A 19,898-nucleotide genomic window follows, 5' to 3' on the forward strand; every position below is an offset into this window, starting at 1 on the left:
GTTAGAAATCGATGTGGCTGTGCATGGACAGGCCTGAGCTCAGTTGCCATCATCAAATAGTAGAATAATCTAATGTCACTTACTGTTGGGCCCATTCCCACACCCCCCATTCTCTCCTCCCCCAACCCCACTCTTACTCTCCCCACAACCCCCCTTTCCCCACGACCTCCCCTTTTCCCAGTACCCCTCATTCCCCAACCACCAAGCCCCCTCCGCACGCCCCTGTTGTCCCCCTCCCCAGTCACCATTCTCAGACCCCCCTCATTCTCTCTCCCCCAGACACACTCTTACTCTCCCCCACCCCCCCCCTTTCCCCAGCACACCCCTTTCCCCTACTCTCTCTTGCCCCCAGCACCAACCCCCCACCCCCCGCTGTCCCCCTCCCCAGTCCCACTCTGCCTCCTCCCACCCCCACTCTCTCCTCCTCCCACCCTCCCCGTCGCCCCCACCGTTACTCTCCCCCACCCCCCTTTCCCTACAACCCCCCCCCTGTTGTCCCGGCAAAAAGCACTCACGGATCGTGCAGGGAGGAGGAGGGAGCTGCGGAGCGCGGCTGTTACTGTGGCGTGTCCGAGCCCGGACTACTGGAGACGGATAGGGCGGCGGCGCGCTGGGTCCGGGCGATAGCGGGGAGAGGGTCTCCCGGGTGTGGGAGTGAGGAGAGAAGCAAGGGGAGAGAGGAGAGAGGAGCCGATGATCGCGGGCGGGCGGCTCCGCTAAGTGCGTCCATGTTGTTGGTGCGAGTGAGGAGAGGCCGTGCGTGCGTGCTGACGTCATACGCACAGACGCACAGCAGCACCATGCTGAAAACCTTCAATAAATCAGTGGGGGGGGGGGGGGGGCAGCGCGAGCTCATCTCACAGGGGCATTGTGACGTCACACGCTGAAGACCTTGAATAAATCGGTTAGAAATAAAATGTTTTAACTTTAAAACCTCTGTAACTTAATAAATATACGACCAAATTAAATGAAAATATCATTTTCGACCAGTGTTCAGCGTGGTGATTAAGGCGGTGCAAAAATTGTGGCGCTACGGTTCACCGTTTTGCCGGAAATCAGCCGAAATCACTGAAATATATAAACAAACAAACATATTTATTCACAAGATCTGAGTATTTCTATATACTAAAACTCTTGTTTGTTTGTTTGTTTGTTCCTGAACTAGAGCCAAAACGGTACATGATAGCACAACAATTTTAGGCCCACCTTACTCAACGTCATCCCTTTGGTGCTAATGGAAGAAGTTTCATTGAAATCGGTGTTATATTTTTGAAGTTATTCATATTTTTATGTTTATATCTATCTCCTAGGGAGGGAGGGACGGGGGAGGAAGGAGGAAGGAGGATAAGGGGGTTTGAGGGGGATGGAGTTGGGGAGAGGGGAGGGGGAGGGGGGTGGAGGGAGGGGGAGGGGAGGGGGAGAGGGAGGAGGGAGGGAGGGGAGGGGGAGATGGGAGACGGGAGGGGAGGAGAGGGGAGGGGATGGGGCAGGGGGGAGGGGGAGGAGAGGGTGCTGTACCAATGCAGGAGAGGTTTGGGCCCAACGGGTCCACTTGGTCTAGTGTATTTATAAATTTTGGGGAGGATTGTCCTGAACTATCTCCTGGCCCCTTTTTGCCCTTCTGATCTCCTTTTTTAGTTTACTCCTTAGTTCCCGAAACTCCTCCAGGGATGCACTTGATCCCAGCTATGGATGGGCTGTAAAGCACCTATGAGATGCTTTGGGGGCCAGGAATGATGTTATATAAATACATGGCTTCCTCTCCCAGCCAACCATCGTGGACCTAGTTTAACTGGCACCTTCTCAATGAAATACCATCGGTTTCTCCCAAAGTTAGCCACAGAGTCACGTTAGCGCTCCAAATGTCATGTGATTTTAGCTGCGGGAATAAAAACTGCTGCATTGGCTGGGTTTGCATTTCAGGCATAGGCAGGCACGGTTCATCTGCATTCTCTCTGAATTCAGTAGAATGTGTTGTGTCAGAAGAGTGATTTTTTTTTCACAGTACATTTGCAACTTAAGCTTTTTGGGTTGAAGTGTAAATGTAGAAATCTATTGAATTCATGGGGCGGCATGGTGGCAGGGACCCGGGTTTGATCCTGACTACGGCTGCTTGTCTGTATGGAGTTTGTACGTTCTCCCCGTGACCTGCGTGGGTTTTCTCCAAAATCTTCAGTTTACTCCCACATTCCAAAGACGTACAGGTTTGTAGGTTAATTGGCTTGATACAAATGGAAACAGAGTGTCCCTAGTGGGTGAAGGGTGGTATTAATATGCGGGGATCGTTGGTCGTGCGGATCTGGTGAGCCGAAGGGCCTGTTTCCGTGCTCTATCTCTAATTTAAACCAAACTAAACTTGCAAAATAGGATGTTCAGATGCGTTCATGCCTTCGTATTCATATAAATGCTGTGCACATCACTCCTGCAATTGCTTACAGTCAGTATGTGTAATGCACCAGGTGGGAGAGCCAGTGAAACTCCATTCTATTATGGGTGGTTTCCTTTGGAGTGTCAGAGGCTGAGGGGTGAGCTGGTAGAAGTTTATAAAATTATGAGAGGCACAGGCAGCGTAGACAGTCGGAGGTTTTTCTCCCAGGGTGGAAATGTCGAATACTGGAGGACATTTAGATTTTAAGTGAGAGGGGGGAAGTTTAAAGGAGATTTACGAGACAAGTTTTTAAACAGAGCATGGTAGGTGACTGGAATGCAGAGCCTGGGGAGGTGGTGGAAGCAGATGCCATAGCAACATTTAAGTGTTCTTTAGAGCAGCACATGAACTGGGATAGAATAGAGGAACATGGACCATTTGCAGGCAGATAGGATAAGTTTAAATTGGTATCCTGCACAGCACCGACATGGTGGGATGGAAGGGTCTGTTTCTGTACTATTCGATACGATACAATAGAACTTTATTCATCCCAGGAGGGAAATTGATCAGTATTTTCTGTTTCTATTTGCCTTTGTTTTCTAAATTCTATGTTTTATATTCCATGTTCTGTCTATCTTTATGCTCTCAATACACCAGGTTCAGACTAAATGCCATGTAGGTGTGAATTTAACTTCAGAAGTAGAAGCAACCATGTAACACCTGATCAATCAATTGATAGGATCATAATCAATTTACAATTTGAGATTCAGATTCTGATTCTGAGGTTTTATACGTTGTAAATGAGCACAGCATTGTTGAGTCTAAATTCGTATTATGGTGGAGGTAAGAATTTCATTGATGACTTTACAATCTCTCCGTGCTGGAGAGATTAATGAAATTGTTTTATTAATTGCAGATTGCTTTAATCTAGTAACTGCCTACTTCAGCTGATTTAAATGACAGAGATTGGGGATGGTAATTTATCCAAAGCAAGCCGTAGAATGTAGAGCATGCAAGGGAAACAAAATATGAGCTCCACTATGGCACTGTAAATGAGTTTTAAAACATCTATCCAATCCTTGGTGTCTATTCTTCTGTAGAAACTTCCAGAAAGTCATTTTTCCATTTTATATTCGGCCATAATTCAGCTTAATTTTTGCCACGGTCAGTGGGATTTTTAGATTCCCGGTGGCTATAGAATTAAGTTGTAGCATGATATCAATTTTGTGGCATGGTTCTGGCAAGAAAGAGCAAGGTCAAAGAGGAAGTTTCATAAAACTGTCGGTTTTATGTGGGAGGTCACATTATTAACATTAAAATAAATCAAGTAACAAATTCAATTAGAATCAAACCTTTTTATAGTAAAGAATTGGTGCTTATGGCATTTTTTATGCAATGCAACTGGTGCTTGGAAACTCACAATGGTTTGAAAAACATTCCAGTGATAACTCAACGGACACATTAACTGCCAGCATGTGCCATTACTATTGAGACAAGCGGCTGCTTGCTTGAACTCTACCTTGGACTGTACACTAATTGCATGTGGAAAACTTGGAGGATTTCCTTTTATTAGTGCAACTTAACCAAATGTTGGCTGTAATTACACCTTATGTATATATAGAAATGATGTTATTACATACAGAAAAGCAATTCACTATATTTGGAGAAACCTTCTTCGGACATCTTTACAAGACAATATCATTAAGCTACAAATCAAGTGGTATTCCCTTGTAAAACCTTCCCCTTGCTATCCAACGACTGTTTTACAAGAGATTGCCATGATCGCAATGTTGTAACACTCCTCTCTTTATGTCATGTAATGTCACCCTCCCCAGGTCTGATTATGTCTGAAGATTTCTATCTGCAAAAGCGCTGGTGGGAGTTGAGGAGGGTTGGAAAGCATAAGTTAGAACCACACAAGGCGACGGTGGAAAGAAGAAGTAGGCTTTGTATTGTAAAATGTAGCCATATTGGCGAAATATGGTGATGCAGTGAGATAGCTCAATGATGGCAGAGAATGATAATGTAAAAGATGCTACAACATTATGTACAGTAGTGTAGTGGTAATGTTATTGGACTAGTATTTAAGATACTGAACTAATGATCTGGCGACATGGTGAAATGACCACTGAATTGTATCAAGCTACTAAAAATTAGATACAGAGTGTTGGAAAAGCTCAACGGGTCAGACGGCACCTCAGGAGAACAGGAAAAGGCAACGTTTTGGGTTCAGTCCCTTTCTTGAGACTGAAGAAGGGTCCCAACCTGAAACATGGCCCCATAGCAGAAGCGTCCACGTCACGGGGCTTGAAACTGGAAGTGTCCTGAGCTAATTCTGCTGCCACCATCATCTATTGTAACGGATGAAGGCTCCCGCTGACTGTCGCCGGAAGCTTGTGTCCTTTTCAGGACGGACGATGACAGTGATGTCAGCATTTGAAACATGGATGATGGACACGAAAGAAGAAGAAGAACCTGAAACATCATCTATCCACGTTCTCCTGAGATGATGCCTGACCCGCTGGGCTACTCCAGCATTCTGGGTCTTCTTTGGTAAACCAGCTTCTGCAGCTTCAGCTTCTAAACAATTAGTTAGAATAAACTCAACAGGCAACCCTGCAATGGTTAGGCTCTGAATTTAACTGAGACGAGAACATATTCTGTCCAACTGACCTGCAAAATCCCGCTCATGAACGTCAGTGATTTGTGCCATCATTGAATGGGGCAACAAGGCAAGTAACAACCTCACCAATACTTTTTGGCCAATGTCCTATCTCTGTTGCTGGCCGTGTCCTGACCCTTCAGCAGGACAGAGAAAGCAGCTGACAGCCCAGTTGGTTGCATTGGGGAGGCAGTGGCCTTGGAAGTCATCAGTGTAGACTCAAGAATCCATGTCATCTCTCAACTATGTGGACAAGGTAACGGTGGTGTTTACCGTCTGCGGTCTTGCCTCGGCTGATGAACAAGTGCTACTCCGTGATTGAAGCACCCGTGCGTTGGAAGGAGCACTGAAAACAACGTGAAAAACCGCAAAGTGCATCACCAAGTGTGGCTTCGCATTATTACCATGAACTCAACAAAAGTGTGTGGTTACCAGACTGGCTTGCTGGTGAGTGGTGAGCAGAAAATGAGAAAACCATGTCCTCACCAACTTACCTGCCACACATGGGAAGAATTAATAATAATAATAATAATAATAATAATAATAATATGCCTTTATTGTCATTGTACGCAAGGTACAACGAAATTAGAAGTGCTACAGCTGATAACAGTGCGACAGTGCATATCCTTCAAAGACAATTGCACAGACATACGAACCAACACAACAAATGCCAGTATCAAATAAAAACCAATTTAAAAACCTAATAAATAATGAATGGGTTATACACTTAAAATTCTAAAAAAAAGTTCCTTTTTTAAAATGTGCGACGAAAATTAGAGTAGTCAAGTCATGTGCTTCCGTTCACTGTTCTTATTGCCCAGGGAAAGAAACTGATTTTGAGTCGATTTGTCCTGGCCCTTAGGCTCCTATAGCGCCTCCCAGAGGGCAGGAGAGCAAACAATTCGTGTCCTGGATGAGTGCTGTCCTTGATTATGACTCTGGCCCTGTTCAGACAGCGCAAGCTGGTGATGTTCTTCAGAGAAGGTAGTGGACAGCCGATTGATTGGGATGATCAACAAGCAGTCCTTTTGGGGATGAAAGTATCCATTTTACAAATACTCTCTGCAATGTTAAAGAGGTTAGATTCAGAACAGGTCAATACTAGGTACCCATGAGTTGATCTGGGCCATCGACAGATGCCGATTTGCACTCGAGAATGGACTGTCTTATCTTATATTATCCTTTATTCCATCCAGTCAGATTTCACAAGGAGTGCAAATGAAAAATCAAGCTAGTGAAGCTACAACATAGAACTACACATGTGCACAACACCAAATGGATCTGGCTGTTTTTTTGGGCAAAGCAATCTTAAAAGCAAAGGATCAGATTAAAGCCTAGTTATCCTGTCACATTCACTGGTGAATAATTAAAACAATAATAAAAACATTAAAAGCTAAAGAGAAAAAGATGCTCCCAGAATGTCTCCAAAACGTGACTGCAAAAGACAAGGCCGAACTTATTGCAATATCATCAGCTTGAATTGCCAATTAAAGGATATCTGGGCTGTTTTTGAGATTCCCAGCATCACAAAAGCCGGTTTTCAGCCAATTCGATTCATCCCAACTGATATCGGGAAATGACTGAACACATTGAATATGTTAATGCCCTCTTGACCGTATCATGAAGACTTGTGCTCTGGATTTCATCATGTCTCCAGTCAGGCTGTTCCAACAGAGCTGCAACACTGCCATCTACCCGACAATGTGAAAAGTGGCCTCAGAATATCCCGTTAATAAAAGGAGATCAAATTTAGCCAGTGATTTACCACCAGCATGTTCGAGATGATCATCAAGGTGATGCAATGTCAGGAGTGCCATCGAGTTGCTCTTGCTTTCCAATAACCCGCTCACAGTCCACAGTCTGGGTTCTACTGGAACCTCTTGTCTCTGATCTCAGTGTAGCCTTGGTGCACAGAGAGGCAAAAATACTTTTTTGATCAATTCTCTATTGTCTAAAGCCATTTATGAATTTCCAGAAATCCTGAATTCCTTTTTTGGCGTATATTTGAATTGTAACTTCCTTAACAATTCCCACTGCTAATTTATTTGATCTTTTTTCTAAAGATTTCATCTTTGCACAGTCACTCCCATTAAAGTGCACTTGAATTGGGTTTTTTCAGTCAAGGAGCCGTGTCCGCAGTTATTATTTTTTGTTGCTGTACTTGCACTAAACCTAATTCTGTTGTGGTGTCTACTTATCTGTTTCCTACTTTACAGAGCCCTCTTTGTTCTTGTATCCCAAAGCAAGCCAAAAACTCCTTGATGAAACCGCAACAGATTGATGGGTGGTTGATTTATTCTACATAAATAACTTATCACTTATGCTTGCTTCATTGCAGTCTATTTTTAACCTAAAGCCACCCACAATTATAACTCTGCCATAAATATACACCTTACTAATCTGCCTACAAACTCATCCTGTTTGCTTTCCCCTGTGCCCTATCAACAAAATCTAGATGACATGAGGCATCTGATGTATCAATCATGTAGCAATCGTTAACCATGAGAAAATAAGGGCCCCAGGTTCTGAACGTCGACGATGGTCAAGAAAAAAATCAAAGTATTATGAGTCGAATGTGGAACCAAGGAACTGCAGATGCTGTTTTACAAAGAAAAAAGGACACAAAGTGCTGGAGTAGCTCAGAGGGACAATCAGCATCTCAGGGGAACATGGAATCCTGAGATACTGCCTGATCTGCCGAGAAACTCCAGCACTTTGTAGAAACAAGGAGCTACGTGCCTTTATCCAACGCTTTGTAACTTTTTACTATTCGTTGAATGGTGTTCCCATGATGAAAAAAAGTTGGCAATCTATCATCTTCATCGTTATAATTAATACTGAGTTGTTCTCAAAAATGATTTGATTAGCCAGAGATATTTAGTCTTCTGCACATATCTAAGCTACCATACACATTGCCTTTCCCCCCAATAGAGGTTGCTTGGCCCATTGAGTTTTCTGGCGTCTCCTGCCTAACATAAATATATTTTGTCAACCAGATGAGCTTCTGGTTACGTCCAATGCCTTGATTGATGATGATCTTGAACTCAAGGATAACACTTTGCACAGCTGATCCTAAATGCCATTTCTTTTATCACTATTTGCATCTCACTTTTAAGTCAGCAGAAATAATAGGTAATTCCAAAGTATTTCACGCAACTGTAGTAGAAAGGTACGATGAGGAACTAAGGCCTTGTTATAAAATCTGATTTAAAGGAATTTTTAAAGAAGAAAATAAATCATCAAACAAAAATATAATTGAAAAGTGTTTGCAACTATAGGGACTGTGGGTCTTGTCACAAGGACAATAAAGAGGGAATAATAAGGGGCTACATTTAGGTGAGAATGTACGATGCATGATTAGTAAGTTAGTATAAGAAAATAGCTGCAGATGCTGGTACAAATCGAAGGTATTTATTCACAAAATGCTGGAGTAACTCAGCAAGGTATTTATTCACAAAATGCTGGAGTAACTCAGCAGGTCAGGCAGCATCTCAGGAGAGAAGGAATGGGTAACGTTTCGGGTCGAGACCCTTCTTCAGACTGATGTCAGGGGGGCGGGAAAAAGGAAGGATATAGGTGGAGACAGGAAGATAGAGGGAGAACTGGGAAGGGGAGGGGAAGAGAGGGACAGAGGTACTATCTAAAGTTGGAGAAGTCGATGTTCATACCACTGGGCTGCAAGCTGTCCAGGCGAAATATGAGGTGCTGTTCCTCCAATTTCTGGTGGGCCTCACTATGGCACTGGAGGAGGCCCATGACAGAAAGGTCAAACTGGGAGTGGGAGGGGGAGTTGAAGTGCTCAGCCACCGGGAGATCAGGTTGGTTAAGGTGGACTGAGCGAAGGTGTTGAGCGAAACGATTGCCGAGCCTGCGTTTGGTTTCGCCGATGTAAAGAAGTTGACATCTAGAGTACCGGATACAATAGATGAGGTTGGAGGAGGTGCAGGTGAACCTCTGTCTCACCTGGAAAGACTGTTTGGGTCCTTGGATGGAGTTGAGGGGGGAGGTAAAGGGACAGGTGTTGCCTCTCCTGCGGTTGCAGGGGAAAGTGCCCGGGGATGGGGTGGTTTGGGTAGGAAGGGACGAATGGACCAGGGAGTTACGGAGGGAACGGTCTCTGCAGAACGCAGAAAGGGGAGGGGATGGGAAGTTAGTGGATGACACTAAAGTGGGTGGTATCGTAGAAAATGAAGATGGTTATCAAAAATTACAGCAAGATCATGATTGGCTGGGCAAGTGGGCTGAGGAATGGTTAATGGATTTTAATGCAGATAAGTGCGAGTTGTTACATTTTGGGAAGTCAAACTATAGCAGGACCTTCATAGACTTGGGGATTTAGGTTTATACATCTGCACCAACTAACTCCTCAAGGTACAGACCTGGGAGAAGAGCTGCACAATATTCCCACTCCTGGCAGGAAACAGGGAAGTTGACCACTGTGTTGCTTTTGTGGGAAAGGTCTTAGAGGTCTCCATCAGATGAAGGTCACCATCATCTAAGTGTGGGTTTAGTGAGAGGTGATGGGTGCAAATGAATGTCAGGCTGCTCTGTGGAAGACCCGGGCCATTGATATTAAGAGCAAAGATAAAGAGGCAAACCAGTCGAGGTGGCTGAATCAGATTGGAGCATCATCCACTGACTCTTTTGTGTAGTTATTTCCCATTGAACCCAAGCCTCCATGTTAAGCTCATCTCCAGTAAATACTTCCAGTTCACGGTGGGTGGAGGGGATTGGAAAGCCCAGGCTCCTGACCCCCACTGCATCTTCCACTCACTACAAACACAGGTCCATCTCCATCTGCAGCCAAACTGCCAAATACGAATTATCCAACCACACCTCCCTGCGTGCTGTAAGTTTGTACGATTTTGAGGAAATCGTCATTTGATGTCCTCCAGGGATCAAGGATTGCCTTGACAATATAAATCAGGTTTTATTTTCTAAACGAGAACAAATTATGTTACAGACTTGATTCCAGTTATGGAATTAACTTTCGGGGGCATCTTGATTTCAATCTTGATGTCCCGCCCCCCTGACATCAGTCTGAAGAAGGGTCTCGACCCGAAACGTCACCCATTCCTTCTCTCCTGAGATGCTGCCTGACCTGCTGAGTTACTCCAGCATTTTGTGAATAAATTGATTTCAACACATGTGGCTTCATTTCCTCCGATACCTGTTCAGTTGTTGTTTACAAATACACAATCGCCAGCTACTCCTCGTGCATCCTTCGTGTGTCGAAATTGGACTGCGCTCTCTCTAAAATCGGATTTCCAATTCACAGATAGCTAAGATTAAAGATAGACAAAAAACGCTGGAGTAACTCGGCGGGTCAGGCAGCATCTCTGGAGAGAATGAATGGGTCACGTTTCGGGTCGATTGATGTCTGTCCCGCTGAGTTACTGTGTCTATCTTCGATTTAAACCAGCATCTGCAGTTCTTTCCTACACGCGTTTGCTAGAATTATCTCGTTTACAAATTTGAGTTGCCGACCATCCGCGGCGTAGACATCAGTCTAAAGAAGTATAAGAAAATAACTGCAGATGCTGGTACAAATCAAAGGTATTTATTCACAAAATGCTGGAGTAACTCAGCAGGTCAGGTAGCATCTCAGGAGAGAAGGAATGGGTGAAGGAATGGGGTCTCGACCCGAAACGTCACCCATTCCTTCTCTCCTGAGATGCTGCCTGACCCGCTGTTACTCCAGCACTTTGTGTCTACCTTCAATTTGAACCAGCATCTGCAGTTATTTTCCTTCACGTTTGAGAGTGTCACCGAGAACGACGCTCGGGCATCTGAAGTGTGAAAGAGGTCGAGCTGAGCCCCGAGTTATCCTCTCAGCGTGTGTCCACATAACCGTTGTCAGACCCACTCCGTGGAACGTCCCGCGGCGATACTCAATGGGACCGAGATCGAACGGAATCAGTGGTGCAGTCATCCTTACTCGGAATAAACTGACAGTGATGGAGAAATGACGGTACACTTTGGTACACTCCCCCACTGATAAATGCATATAGAGAAAGTAAATCTTCAAATAAGAATATTCAGAAAACAATATTGTAATATTCAGTGGACAAAACGGTTGACAGGTCTCAATTTCAAGATAGACATAAAGGCTGGAGTAACTCAGCGGGTCAGACAGCATCTCTGGCGAAAAGTCTGATGAAGGGTCTCGACCCGAAACGTCACCTATTCCTTTTGTCAATAGGATGGGTCTGATCCGCGGAGTTACTCCAGCTTTTTGTGTCTATCTTCAGTGTAAACCAGCATCTGCGGTTCCTTCCTACTCAATTTCAAGACTCAAGTCAAGAGTGTTTTATTGTTGGATGTACCGAAAATAAACAATTACATTCTCACTTACAGCAGCACAACAGGTTTATAAACACAGCACCCAATATATAATATAATAAAGGTAGACACAAAATGCTGGAGTAACTCAGCGGGTCAGGCAGCATCTTGGGAAAGAAGGAATGGGTGACGTTTCGGGTCGAGACCTTTCTTCAGGTATATATATCCCTCCATATAATATAATAAACCAACAGAAAAAACTTCAATATATATTTTTTTAAACAATATTGTGTAAAAAAAAGCAGATCCCAAACTTCCTGGTGCATTCAAGGTAGATCCGAGTTTCGTTGGAGTTGATAGCGTTCAATAAATAATCTCACTTGTCACGCTTCAGGGCCATCTTGTCTCATTGTAACGGGTTCTCGCCTAGACCACAGCTAACAACGGGCCTTTATCATCGTTTATCATCGTTACTTTTTTGCATGTCTTTCATTCATTTGTTCCATGTCTCTCTAGATCACCGTCTATGTCTCTCGTTTCTCTTTCCCCTGACTCTCAGTCTGAAGAAGGGTCTTGACCCGAAACGTCACCTGTTCCTTTCCTCTATATCGAATCTTATCGAAACGTATAAGATTATTAAGGGGTTGGACACGTTAGAGGCAGGAAACATGTTCCCAATGTTGGGGGAGTCCAGAACAAGGGGCCACAGTTTAAGAATAAGGGAGGGGGTAGGCCATTTAGAACAGAGATGAGGAAAAACGTTTTCAGTCAGAGAGTTGTGAATCTGTGGAATTCTCTGCCTCAGAAGGCAGTGGAGGCCAATTCTCTGAATGCATTCAAGGGAGAGCTAGATAGAGCTCTTAAGGATAGCGGAGTCAGTGGGTATGGGGAGAAGGCAGGAACGGGGTACTGATTGAGAATGATCAGCCATGATCACGTTGAATGGCGGTGCTGGCTCGAAGGACCGAATTGCTTCCTCCTGCACCTATTGTCTATTGTCAATAGATGCTGCCTGGCCCGCTGAGTTACTCCAGCTTTTTGTGTCTATCTTTGGTTTAAACCGGCATCTGCAGTTCCTTCGTACACATGAGCAATAGCCTCCCTGTTACACGGCGGTCGGGTTAGCAACTATTGGAGCTTTGTCGCGTTGCATTGGAGCTTTGGGTGTGTAGCGGGACTGTAGGACTAAGTGTTGACCGCGGAGCCAGAAGCCGCCAGCAGAGGGAGCATTGCCTCTGGTCCCAACGTGTGCTGGCGGAGCAGGGCAACGCTTTGCTCTGTTAACTGCATGTGAGTTCTTGTTTGTCTGTGTTTAAAGTAATGACTCGAGGGCTAGATGTTTTGATTACATTAATCACTGTCAGTCTCTTCGGGAATTAAGGACTTTGATGTAAACCTCTGGTGTAGGAAAACAGTTTTTTTTTTAAAAGAAAGGGTCTCCATTCAGACAGACAGAGAGAGATAACACGAGTTGATTTAGACTCATTTCTTGAATACTGACCATGGGGGGAGGGGGTGGGGTGGTCGAGGCTGTCATTTAAATTGTAAAATGATCTATTGATCCGCCGCAAAGTTTAAAGATGTGTCATTTCCTCGAAGCCCGAATGTTAACATCTTAAGACTTTGGTCATCAGTAATACGCATTAAACTGCTCCCATCGGTACTCTCTCCGTTACATGTTGAAAATGGCAATGCAGGTCCGTGCCTTCCTGTATCACTGCAATAGATGTATAGTAATAGCCCCGTCACTGTAAATCGGAACTCTGCCACGCGTCAGAATCATTATTATTGCGCCTTAATTGGGTTTCTCAGACGGATATATCTCTACATCACCGTCTATATCTCTCGTCTCCCTCTCCCCTGACATCAGTCTGAAGAAGGGTCTCGACCCGAAGCGTCACCCATTCCTTCTCTCCAGAGATGCTGCCTGTCCCGCTGAGTTACTCCAGCTTTTTTTGTTTGCGTCTATCTTCTCAGACCGATAGCCAAGGTTTCACTTGTCGCTGAAAATAAATGGCACGCACGCCCAGCGCGTTCGTTTTCTACCTTAAGGTGATTATCCCCAAGCAGCAAAGTGGCGAAAGGTGGTCTTGCCCTTATTGTGTGTTTGTCCCAGTCACTTTAAGGTTACACGCCGACCCGATCCAGTAGACCAGGCAAACTTTGATCTTACCCCAAATCGCAGCTTCTCATCCCCCAAGGGGAGCAACCACGGGCTGGCGGGGAGTCAGATAACGGTGCTTGGTAACAGTTGATCTCCCTCGGGCGGCGTGCCCGAGTGTACTGTGTATGGGAATGTATGAATGAAATGAACAAGAGGGGATAACCTGAGGCCGGGTTGAAGGGCCGAGGGAGTTACCGCCAGCTGTAAGGCGGCGGGCAAGAGGCGGACTTGAAGTGTTAAACTGGAGAGTCCAAAACATGCGGGGCACTTTCTTGCTGCCTTTGTGAAAAGCGCGTTTATTTTGGACCAGTCCGCCTGCTTGGTTCCGCAAAAGCTATTTTGTATACTTAAAGCTCGGGGTTTTATTGGCAAGGAGAAATCCCAGCTGTGTGAAAGTGGCGGATATGTCTAGAGGCTGTGGGAAAAGTGTGCGATCGGTCCACAGCCCGGAATCACCGTCGGTTCTATAGTCTGGGAGAGGTCTCAGTTTAGATTATGTGACAGTTTCACTGCGGGAAACATATTCACCCAGCTCATAGGTCCCGCCAAATGCCCTCTCGTCTCGCCGAACGGAATATAACGCTGGCGTATGTGGCTCTATCAAACCCTCTTGTCTAAACAGAACAGCTTTCCAACAATAATATCTTAATTAGGGGGGGTGGAAAGCATAACGCAGAGGAGGGTCTTTCTTATCGACCTGTCTGCAACATTTTGTCCAGAAACGAATTGTAAAAAGCGAAGTGGAATTAACAACAAAACGCCCTGCCCTTCGCTGTAGAAAGTAAACGTTGACTAGAACGGAGAGAGAGAGAGATTATCAGAGTTATTTGGAATCTGCCTCTGTATTAAGAAACCAAAAATAAAAGTGAAAGGCAGCCGGCTTTAGAAAATCGCTGCATCGCTCTAACGGATACATAGATGGTCAGGGAGATGGGATTTCCTCTTCAATTGAAACCAGGATATATGTGGCAATACCTTCAATATCTGCCACTTGTTTCCAGATTATAGATGGTGGCGCCCGCCGATGTGGCTGGACTGTAAGTAAGGGGTTATACTGTATTTTAGAATTAAGTCAGCGAGTTGTCGCCAACTCTTCCCCCAGCCCGCGTACAGGTGAGGACGCCTGATCTGGACGTTTCAGGGCGGTTCCAGGTGGGATGAGGTATACCGTGCGCTCTCCTCTCCTCTCCTCGCTCATTGCGCCCAGCGGATAAAAGAACGAGCAGAGAAGGGCAGAGATAAAGTGTTCCTGGTGACAGGATCATAATTCGAGGTGTCGCTAATGGTCCAGGCGAGAGTTAGCCCCGCGTTCAAATGGCAAGACTGTTGAATGTTATTTTTCTGAGCATATCATTCATCGGCCCAACCCCCTTTCCCAGCTCATGCCCAATAAGAGAGAGAGACACGGACTGACACCTGCTTATAAACAAAGCCCAGGCGCCCGGGACGAGCCACAATCTCTGATCAGCAAAAGTGGAAAAGGCAGCGGGTATCGTGCGTGAGCTGGGACTGACGGCCGACATGACTTCCAGCAAGATTGAGTTCCCCAGCGAGCTGAAGGCGGACCCGCCGGCTCTCATCGCCTCCCTCCAACTGCTGCCGTCTCCCACTTCAAACCTGGAGGTCAAACACACCAAGGTGGGTGCTGCTTTGCATTAAGCGAGGTGTGAGGAGTTTTGTAGCGCTTCGCCTGCTCGCATCTCCCTTCCTTCACTCGCTGCTCTGTGTTTTGTCGCGGTACAGCAGAGGTACAGCTGGGCTCAGGTCGCTGTGAATTAACCAGGGTCCGGTGGTGGCGGGGAGGAGAGGGGAGAGGAGGGAGGGGGGGTGGCAAGTGGGGGCAATCTTTCAGAGCCAGCCTGGCCGGTGGGCAGCCGGCGGGGCGAGCGACGGTGCCGACCCCATAGGGCACCAGTAACCCCTTGCCCACACATCAGTCTCACCTTCCACACGGAGCCGCGGACCAGCTCTCTCTCTCCTCTGTTTGTTTGCTTTTTAAACCATTACCAGGAGCAGCAGGTGGGTCTCTCTCCCGAGGTACACCTTCAGCGGGGAATTAAACTGACAAACAGGAGCGTCGAGCCACTTCATCAGGGAGCCGCTGGGCGCAACCGTGCGGAGAATGGGATGTTTAGGGGGGTTTGTTAAAAGATGTTGAAGGTGGCCACTCTGCGACCAGGTCCGGTGAGGTGGGAGTGGGGTGAGGGTGGTTCCAGGTGCAGAGCCGGGCTGGGGTATTAGCGAGGGGTCCGGTGTGTGTGGTATGTATACCAGGTTGTCCCAGGAGAGCGGCAGCTTCTCCGCAGTTTGTGATCATGCGATTCAGCCCCAGGGACCTCCCGCCCAGTCCTTCGTCGTGTTGTTGCCATTCGTACCTCTCTCTACCCGGCCGGCTTTATCCCTCTAGTCGAATGAAGGGGCGGCAGATGCTGGTTTACACAAAGCTGGAGTAACTCAGCGGGACAGGTAGCATCTCTGGAGAGGAGGACTGAGTCTATCTGAAGAAGGTATATAAGCAATATAACTGCAGATGCTGGTACAAATCGAAGGTATTTATTCACAAAGTGCTGGAGTAACTCAGCAGGTCAGGCAGCATCTCGGGAGAGAAGGAATGGGTGACGTTTCGGGTCGAGACCCTTCTTCAGACCCGTTCCTTCTAACCAGAGATGCTGCCTGCCCCGCTGAGTTACTCCAGCATTTTGTGTCTATCTTCGGTGTAAACCAACATCTGCACAGTTTAATCCAGGAATCCTCATTCCGTGCGCGTTGCGATCCGCAAACAGAAGAACCAAAATTCTTTCCGGGGATGTGCGTGTTGTGTTTTTTTTAACTCTCCTGGCAGCTTTAAAGTCACAAAGAAGCTAAAACGTTTCTTTCTCGTTTTAGTTGCTCTTTTGTTTTGCCGGCGTTGGACTGTCAATAAAACCTTTGAAATTATTGATCATTGGCATCTCCAATTGCAAAGAGCACACACACACATCGGATTGGCGACGGTGGGGGGGGGGGTTTCCAAATCCACCAACCTCTCCATGTGAATTTATTATTTGAAATAAACTGTGAATCGCACCTTTTTGCGAGGCGATTAAATGTCAATCGGCGCGGATGTGTCGGTGTAATCTGTGCACCGTGCAGTCTGCTGGGCCCTTTCTCGTGGGTCTCAACGGGGAGTGAGTGAGATTTATGGCTATTTAGTGTTTTGGGGATAGAATCGTCCCCAGCCGGCCCTTTAATGCAGTATCCACTTTCCCCACTTATTATAAAGAAAAACAAACAGCTGAAACGAGGCAAGGTTTGTAATGTGAGCCCTGGATATTTTGTTTTAGATCTAATTGGTAATGAAACCTAGATTTCTCGCCACTGGCCCGAATTTGCCATCCGCTTTCCGGGAAGGGGCGGTGGCTTGTGAAGTCGTTTAACGATTAACGTGTATCCTTGTGGAAGGGAACGTTCTGCAACTTTCCACGGGACCGGATGGACAATGAAAATAATCCCAGGGCCCTGAAATATTTGCATGGGTGGAGATCTTAAATGGTGAATCGGAGTCATGGTACATTGGAATATCAGTCTGAAGAAGGTCCCGAGCCGAAACACCTCCCACCCGTGTGTAGAAAGGAGCTGCAGATGCTGCTTTACACCGAAGATAGACACAAATAGCTGGAGTAACTCAGCGGGACAGGCAGCATCTCTGGAGAAAAGGAATAGGTGACGTTTTGGATCGAGACGCGAAACGTCACCCATTCCCTCTCTCCAGAGATGCTGCCTGTCCCGCTGAGTTACTCCAGCACTTTTTGTCCTTTTGTGTAAACCAGCATCTGCGGTTCCTTGTTTCTACGTCGGGGTATATTGGTTTGCGCTTTCCCTGGGCCTGGGTAGCGCACAGTAACAGGGATAGTGCCGGTTGGAGAGACGAGGCTTCCATCCAGGGTCTGGTTAATTGGAGCACCGCGTGTTGCAAATAGATACTTATTTGCAACCTTGCTTTTCAAGATTTTGCCAATCTTTGGCCGGTGAGGGAGTGGTGTAAATATACCAAACCGCCTTTCATTCTGGAAGCACCAAATTCTGCATTTGAGGGTTCCTTAAAAACTTGCCCAACCGATCGCAAAACACAAAGTGCCGGAGAAACTCAGCGGGCCCGTCCACTCGCTCCACAGATGTTGCCTGGCCCGCTGAGTTCCTCCAGCACTCTGTGCTTTGCTCAAAATGCCAGCATCTACAGTTCCTTGTGTGCTCAATTTACTGCACAGACTGCTTTCTGGAATGCGATCCGCGCATAAACTATGCATCACCATTGTAACGAGGTTTGAATCTTGGCGTGTAGGAACTGCAGATGCTGGTTTATACCGAAGACAGACACAACATCTTCGGAGTAACTCAGCGGGACAGGCAGCATCTCTGGAGAGAAAGACTGGGCGACGTTTCGGGTCGAGACCCTTCTTCAGACTCGCCCATTCATAGAAACATAGAAAATAGGTGCAGGAGTAGGCCATTCGGCCCTTCGAGCCTGCACCGCCATTCAATATGATCATGGCTGATCATCCAACTCAGTATCCCGTACCTGCCTTCTCTCCATACCCCCGATCCCTTTAGCCACAAGGGCCACATCTAACTCCTTCTTAAATATAGCCAATGAACTGGCCTCAACTACCTTCTGTGGCAGAGAATTCCACAGATTCACCACTCTCTGTGTGAAAAAAAACTTTATCTCATCTCGGTCCTAAAAGACTTCCCCCTTATCCTTAAACTGTGACCCCCTTGTTCTGGGGAGAGAAGGAATGGGTGACGTTTCGGGTCGGGACCCTTCAGAGTCTGAAGAAGGGTCTCGACCCGAAACGTCACCCATTCCTTCTCTCCCGAGATGCTGCCTGACCTGCTGAGTTACTCCAGCATTTTGTGAATAAATCGATTTGTACCAGCATCTGCAGTTATTTTCTTATACCCCCTTGTTCTGGACTTCCCCATCATCGGGAACAATCTTCCCGCATCTAGCCTGTCCAACCCCTTAAGAATTTTGTAAGTTTCTATAAGATCCCCCCTCAATCTTCTAAATTCCATTCATCCATTCCTTCTCTCCAGAGACGCTGCCTGTCCCGACGAGTTACTGCAGCACTTTTTGTGTCTATCTTTTGAACCTTGTCGGTTGAGTTATTGAGCCCACAGTGAGTGCAATAAGGCAGTACCCGCACAAAGTAAGTGAAGGTTGCAAGTCGGGCGCTGCATCCCCAGCGAGGCCGGGCACTGGAGAAGTGTCGGGAGACTTCCCAGCTCTTGATCAGTTATTCACAGCGTTTGCAGGCGATTCACACCACACACGCCTGGCGTGGCGCGGGGCTCACACTGTTGGACACGGGTGTTAACCTTGTCCCGCAACAGTATTTACACTCGGCGATTTGACAAGGTGTGAGGTGTAAATCCATGTGGAGAATGCCCGCCTGCAGTTGATTAAAGCGAGCGGCAGAATCGCTTTACCGTCTAAACGTGTGAATTTTCTGTGTATGTGCATGTACGTGGACATGCATGGATAGGGCGAGCAGCATCTGTAAACCAGCACCTGAAGTTCCTTGTTTCTACATCCACATAGGGACACACCCGCCTGTACAGGCACAGGCAATCCTACATCATTGCATAGATATCGAAATAGTTCCGTCTGTGTCTGCAGTGATTGGAAGTCATGAACGTATAAAGAGGGATAGGTTTGCATGTGTTCACAGACAGTCTTGTAATGTCACAGAAATACAGAAAATAGGTGCAGGAGTAGGCCATTCGGCCCTTCGAGCCAGCACCACCATCCAATATGATCATGGCTGATCATCCAAAATCAGAGTGAAAAAGTTGCTGCTCAGGTCCCTATTAAATTTTGCCCCTCTCACCTTAAACCCATGTCGTCTGGTGCTTGATTCCCCTACCTTGGGTAAAAGACTCTGCATTCTATTCCCCTCACGATATCAGGTGGAATGGATCTATCCTTATTTAATATCTTGATGCTACACAGAACATAAAATACATGGTAGATTTGGTTCTGTTTTCTATAATGATCAATGCATCTCCCTTCCGAAGAACAATTGGGTGTCACTTCTGGCAACTGTGACTAGAAAACAGATTGAGCATTTTTAGATCATTTTACATTTCAAAAGGATTCAAAAATGCCCCATATGAAGATTAAATTCTATTCAATAACTGTGTAACTTGATTCTGTGGGTGGAAAACTGTTCTCTGCTGTCTCAAGCAAGTAGCCTCACTGCATGTGTGAGATTTGTCCGCCATTCACCGCAGGGGCATCACACGTTACCCTGATCTCGTCTTTTACGTGACATCACATATGTACACATCAAGCAGAAGTCAATGAATAGTGATTAGTGGTGGGAATGCCGGCTAATTTTTGTTTCCCAGCCTGGGACCAATTTCATTGCATCTGCTTCTAT

The 19,898-nt window shown here is 46.3% G+C and overlaps 1 protein-coding gene across 1 annotated transcript in view; it reads left to right on the plus strand.

Moving 5' to 3' along the window:
* Positions 1-14,868: 14,868 nt before the first annotated feature.
* aldh1a2 (aldehyde dehydrogenase 1 family, member A2) overlaps positions 14,869-19,898 on the plus strand; it is an 80,785-nt gene continuing 75,755 nt past the window's right edge. Inside the window, exon 1 of the mRNA XM_078427391.1 lies at positions 14,869-15,114. Coding sequence (XP_078283517.1) covers positions 14,998-15,114 — 117 coding nt within the window. The 5' untranslated portion in view covers positions 14,869-14,997. The remainder of the gene's footprint in view (positions 15,115-19,898) is intronic.

This window comes from Rhinoraja longicauda, chromosome 33, assembly GCF_053455715.1.
Source record: "Rhinoraja longicauda isolate Sanriku21f chromosome 33, sRhiLon1.1, whole genome shotgun sequence".
Classification (NCBI taxonomy): domain Eukaryota; kingdom Metazoa; phylum Chordata; class Chondrichthyes; order Rajiformes; family Arhynchobatidae; genus Rhinoraja; species Rhinoraja longicauda.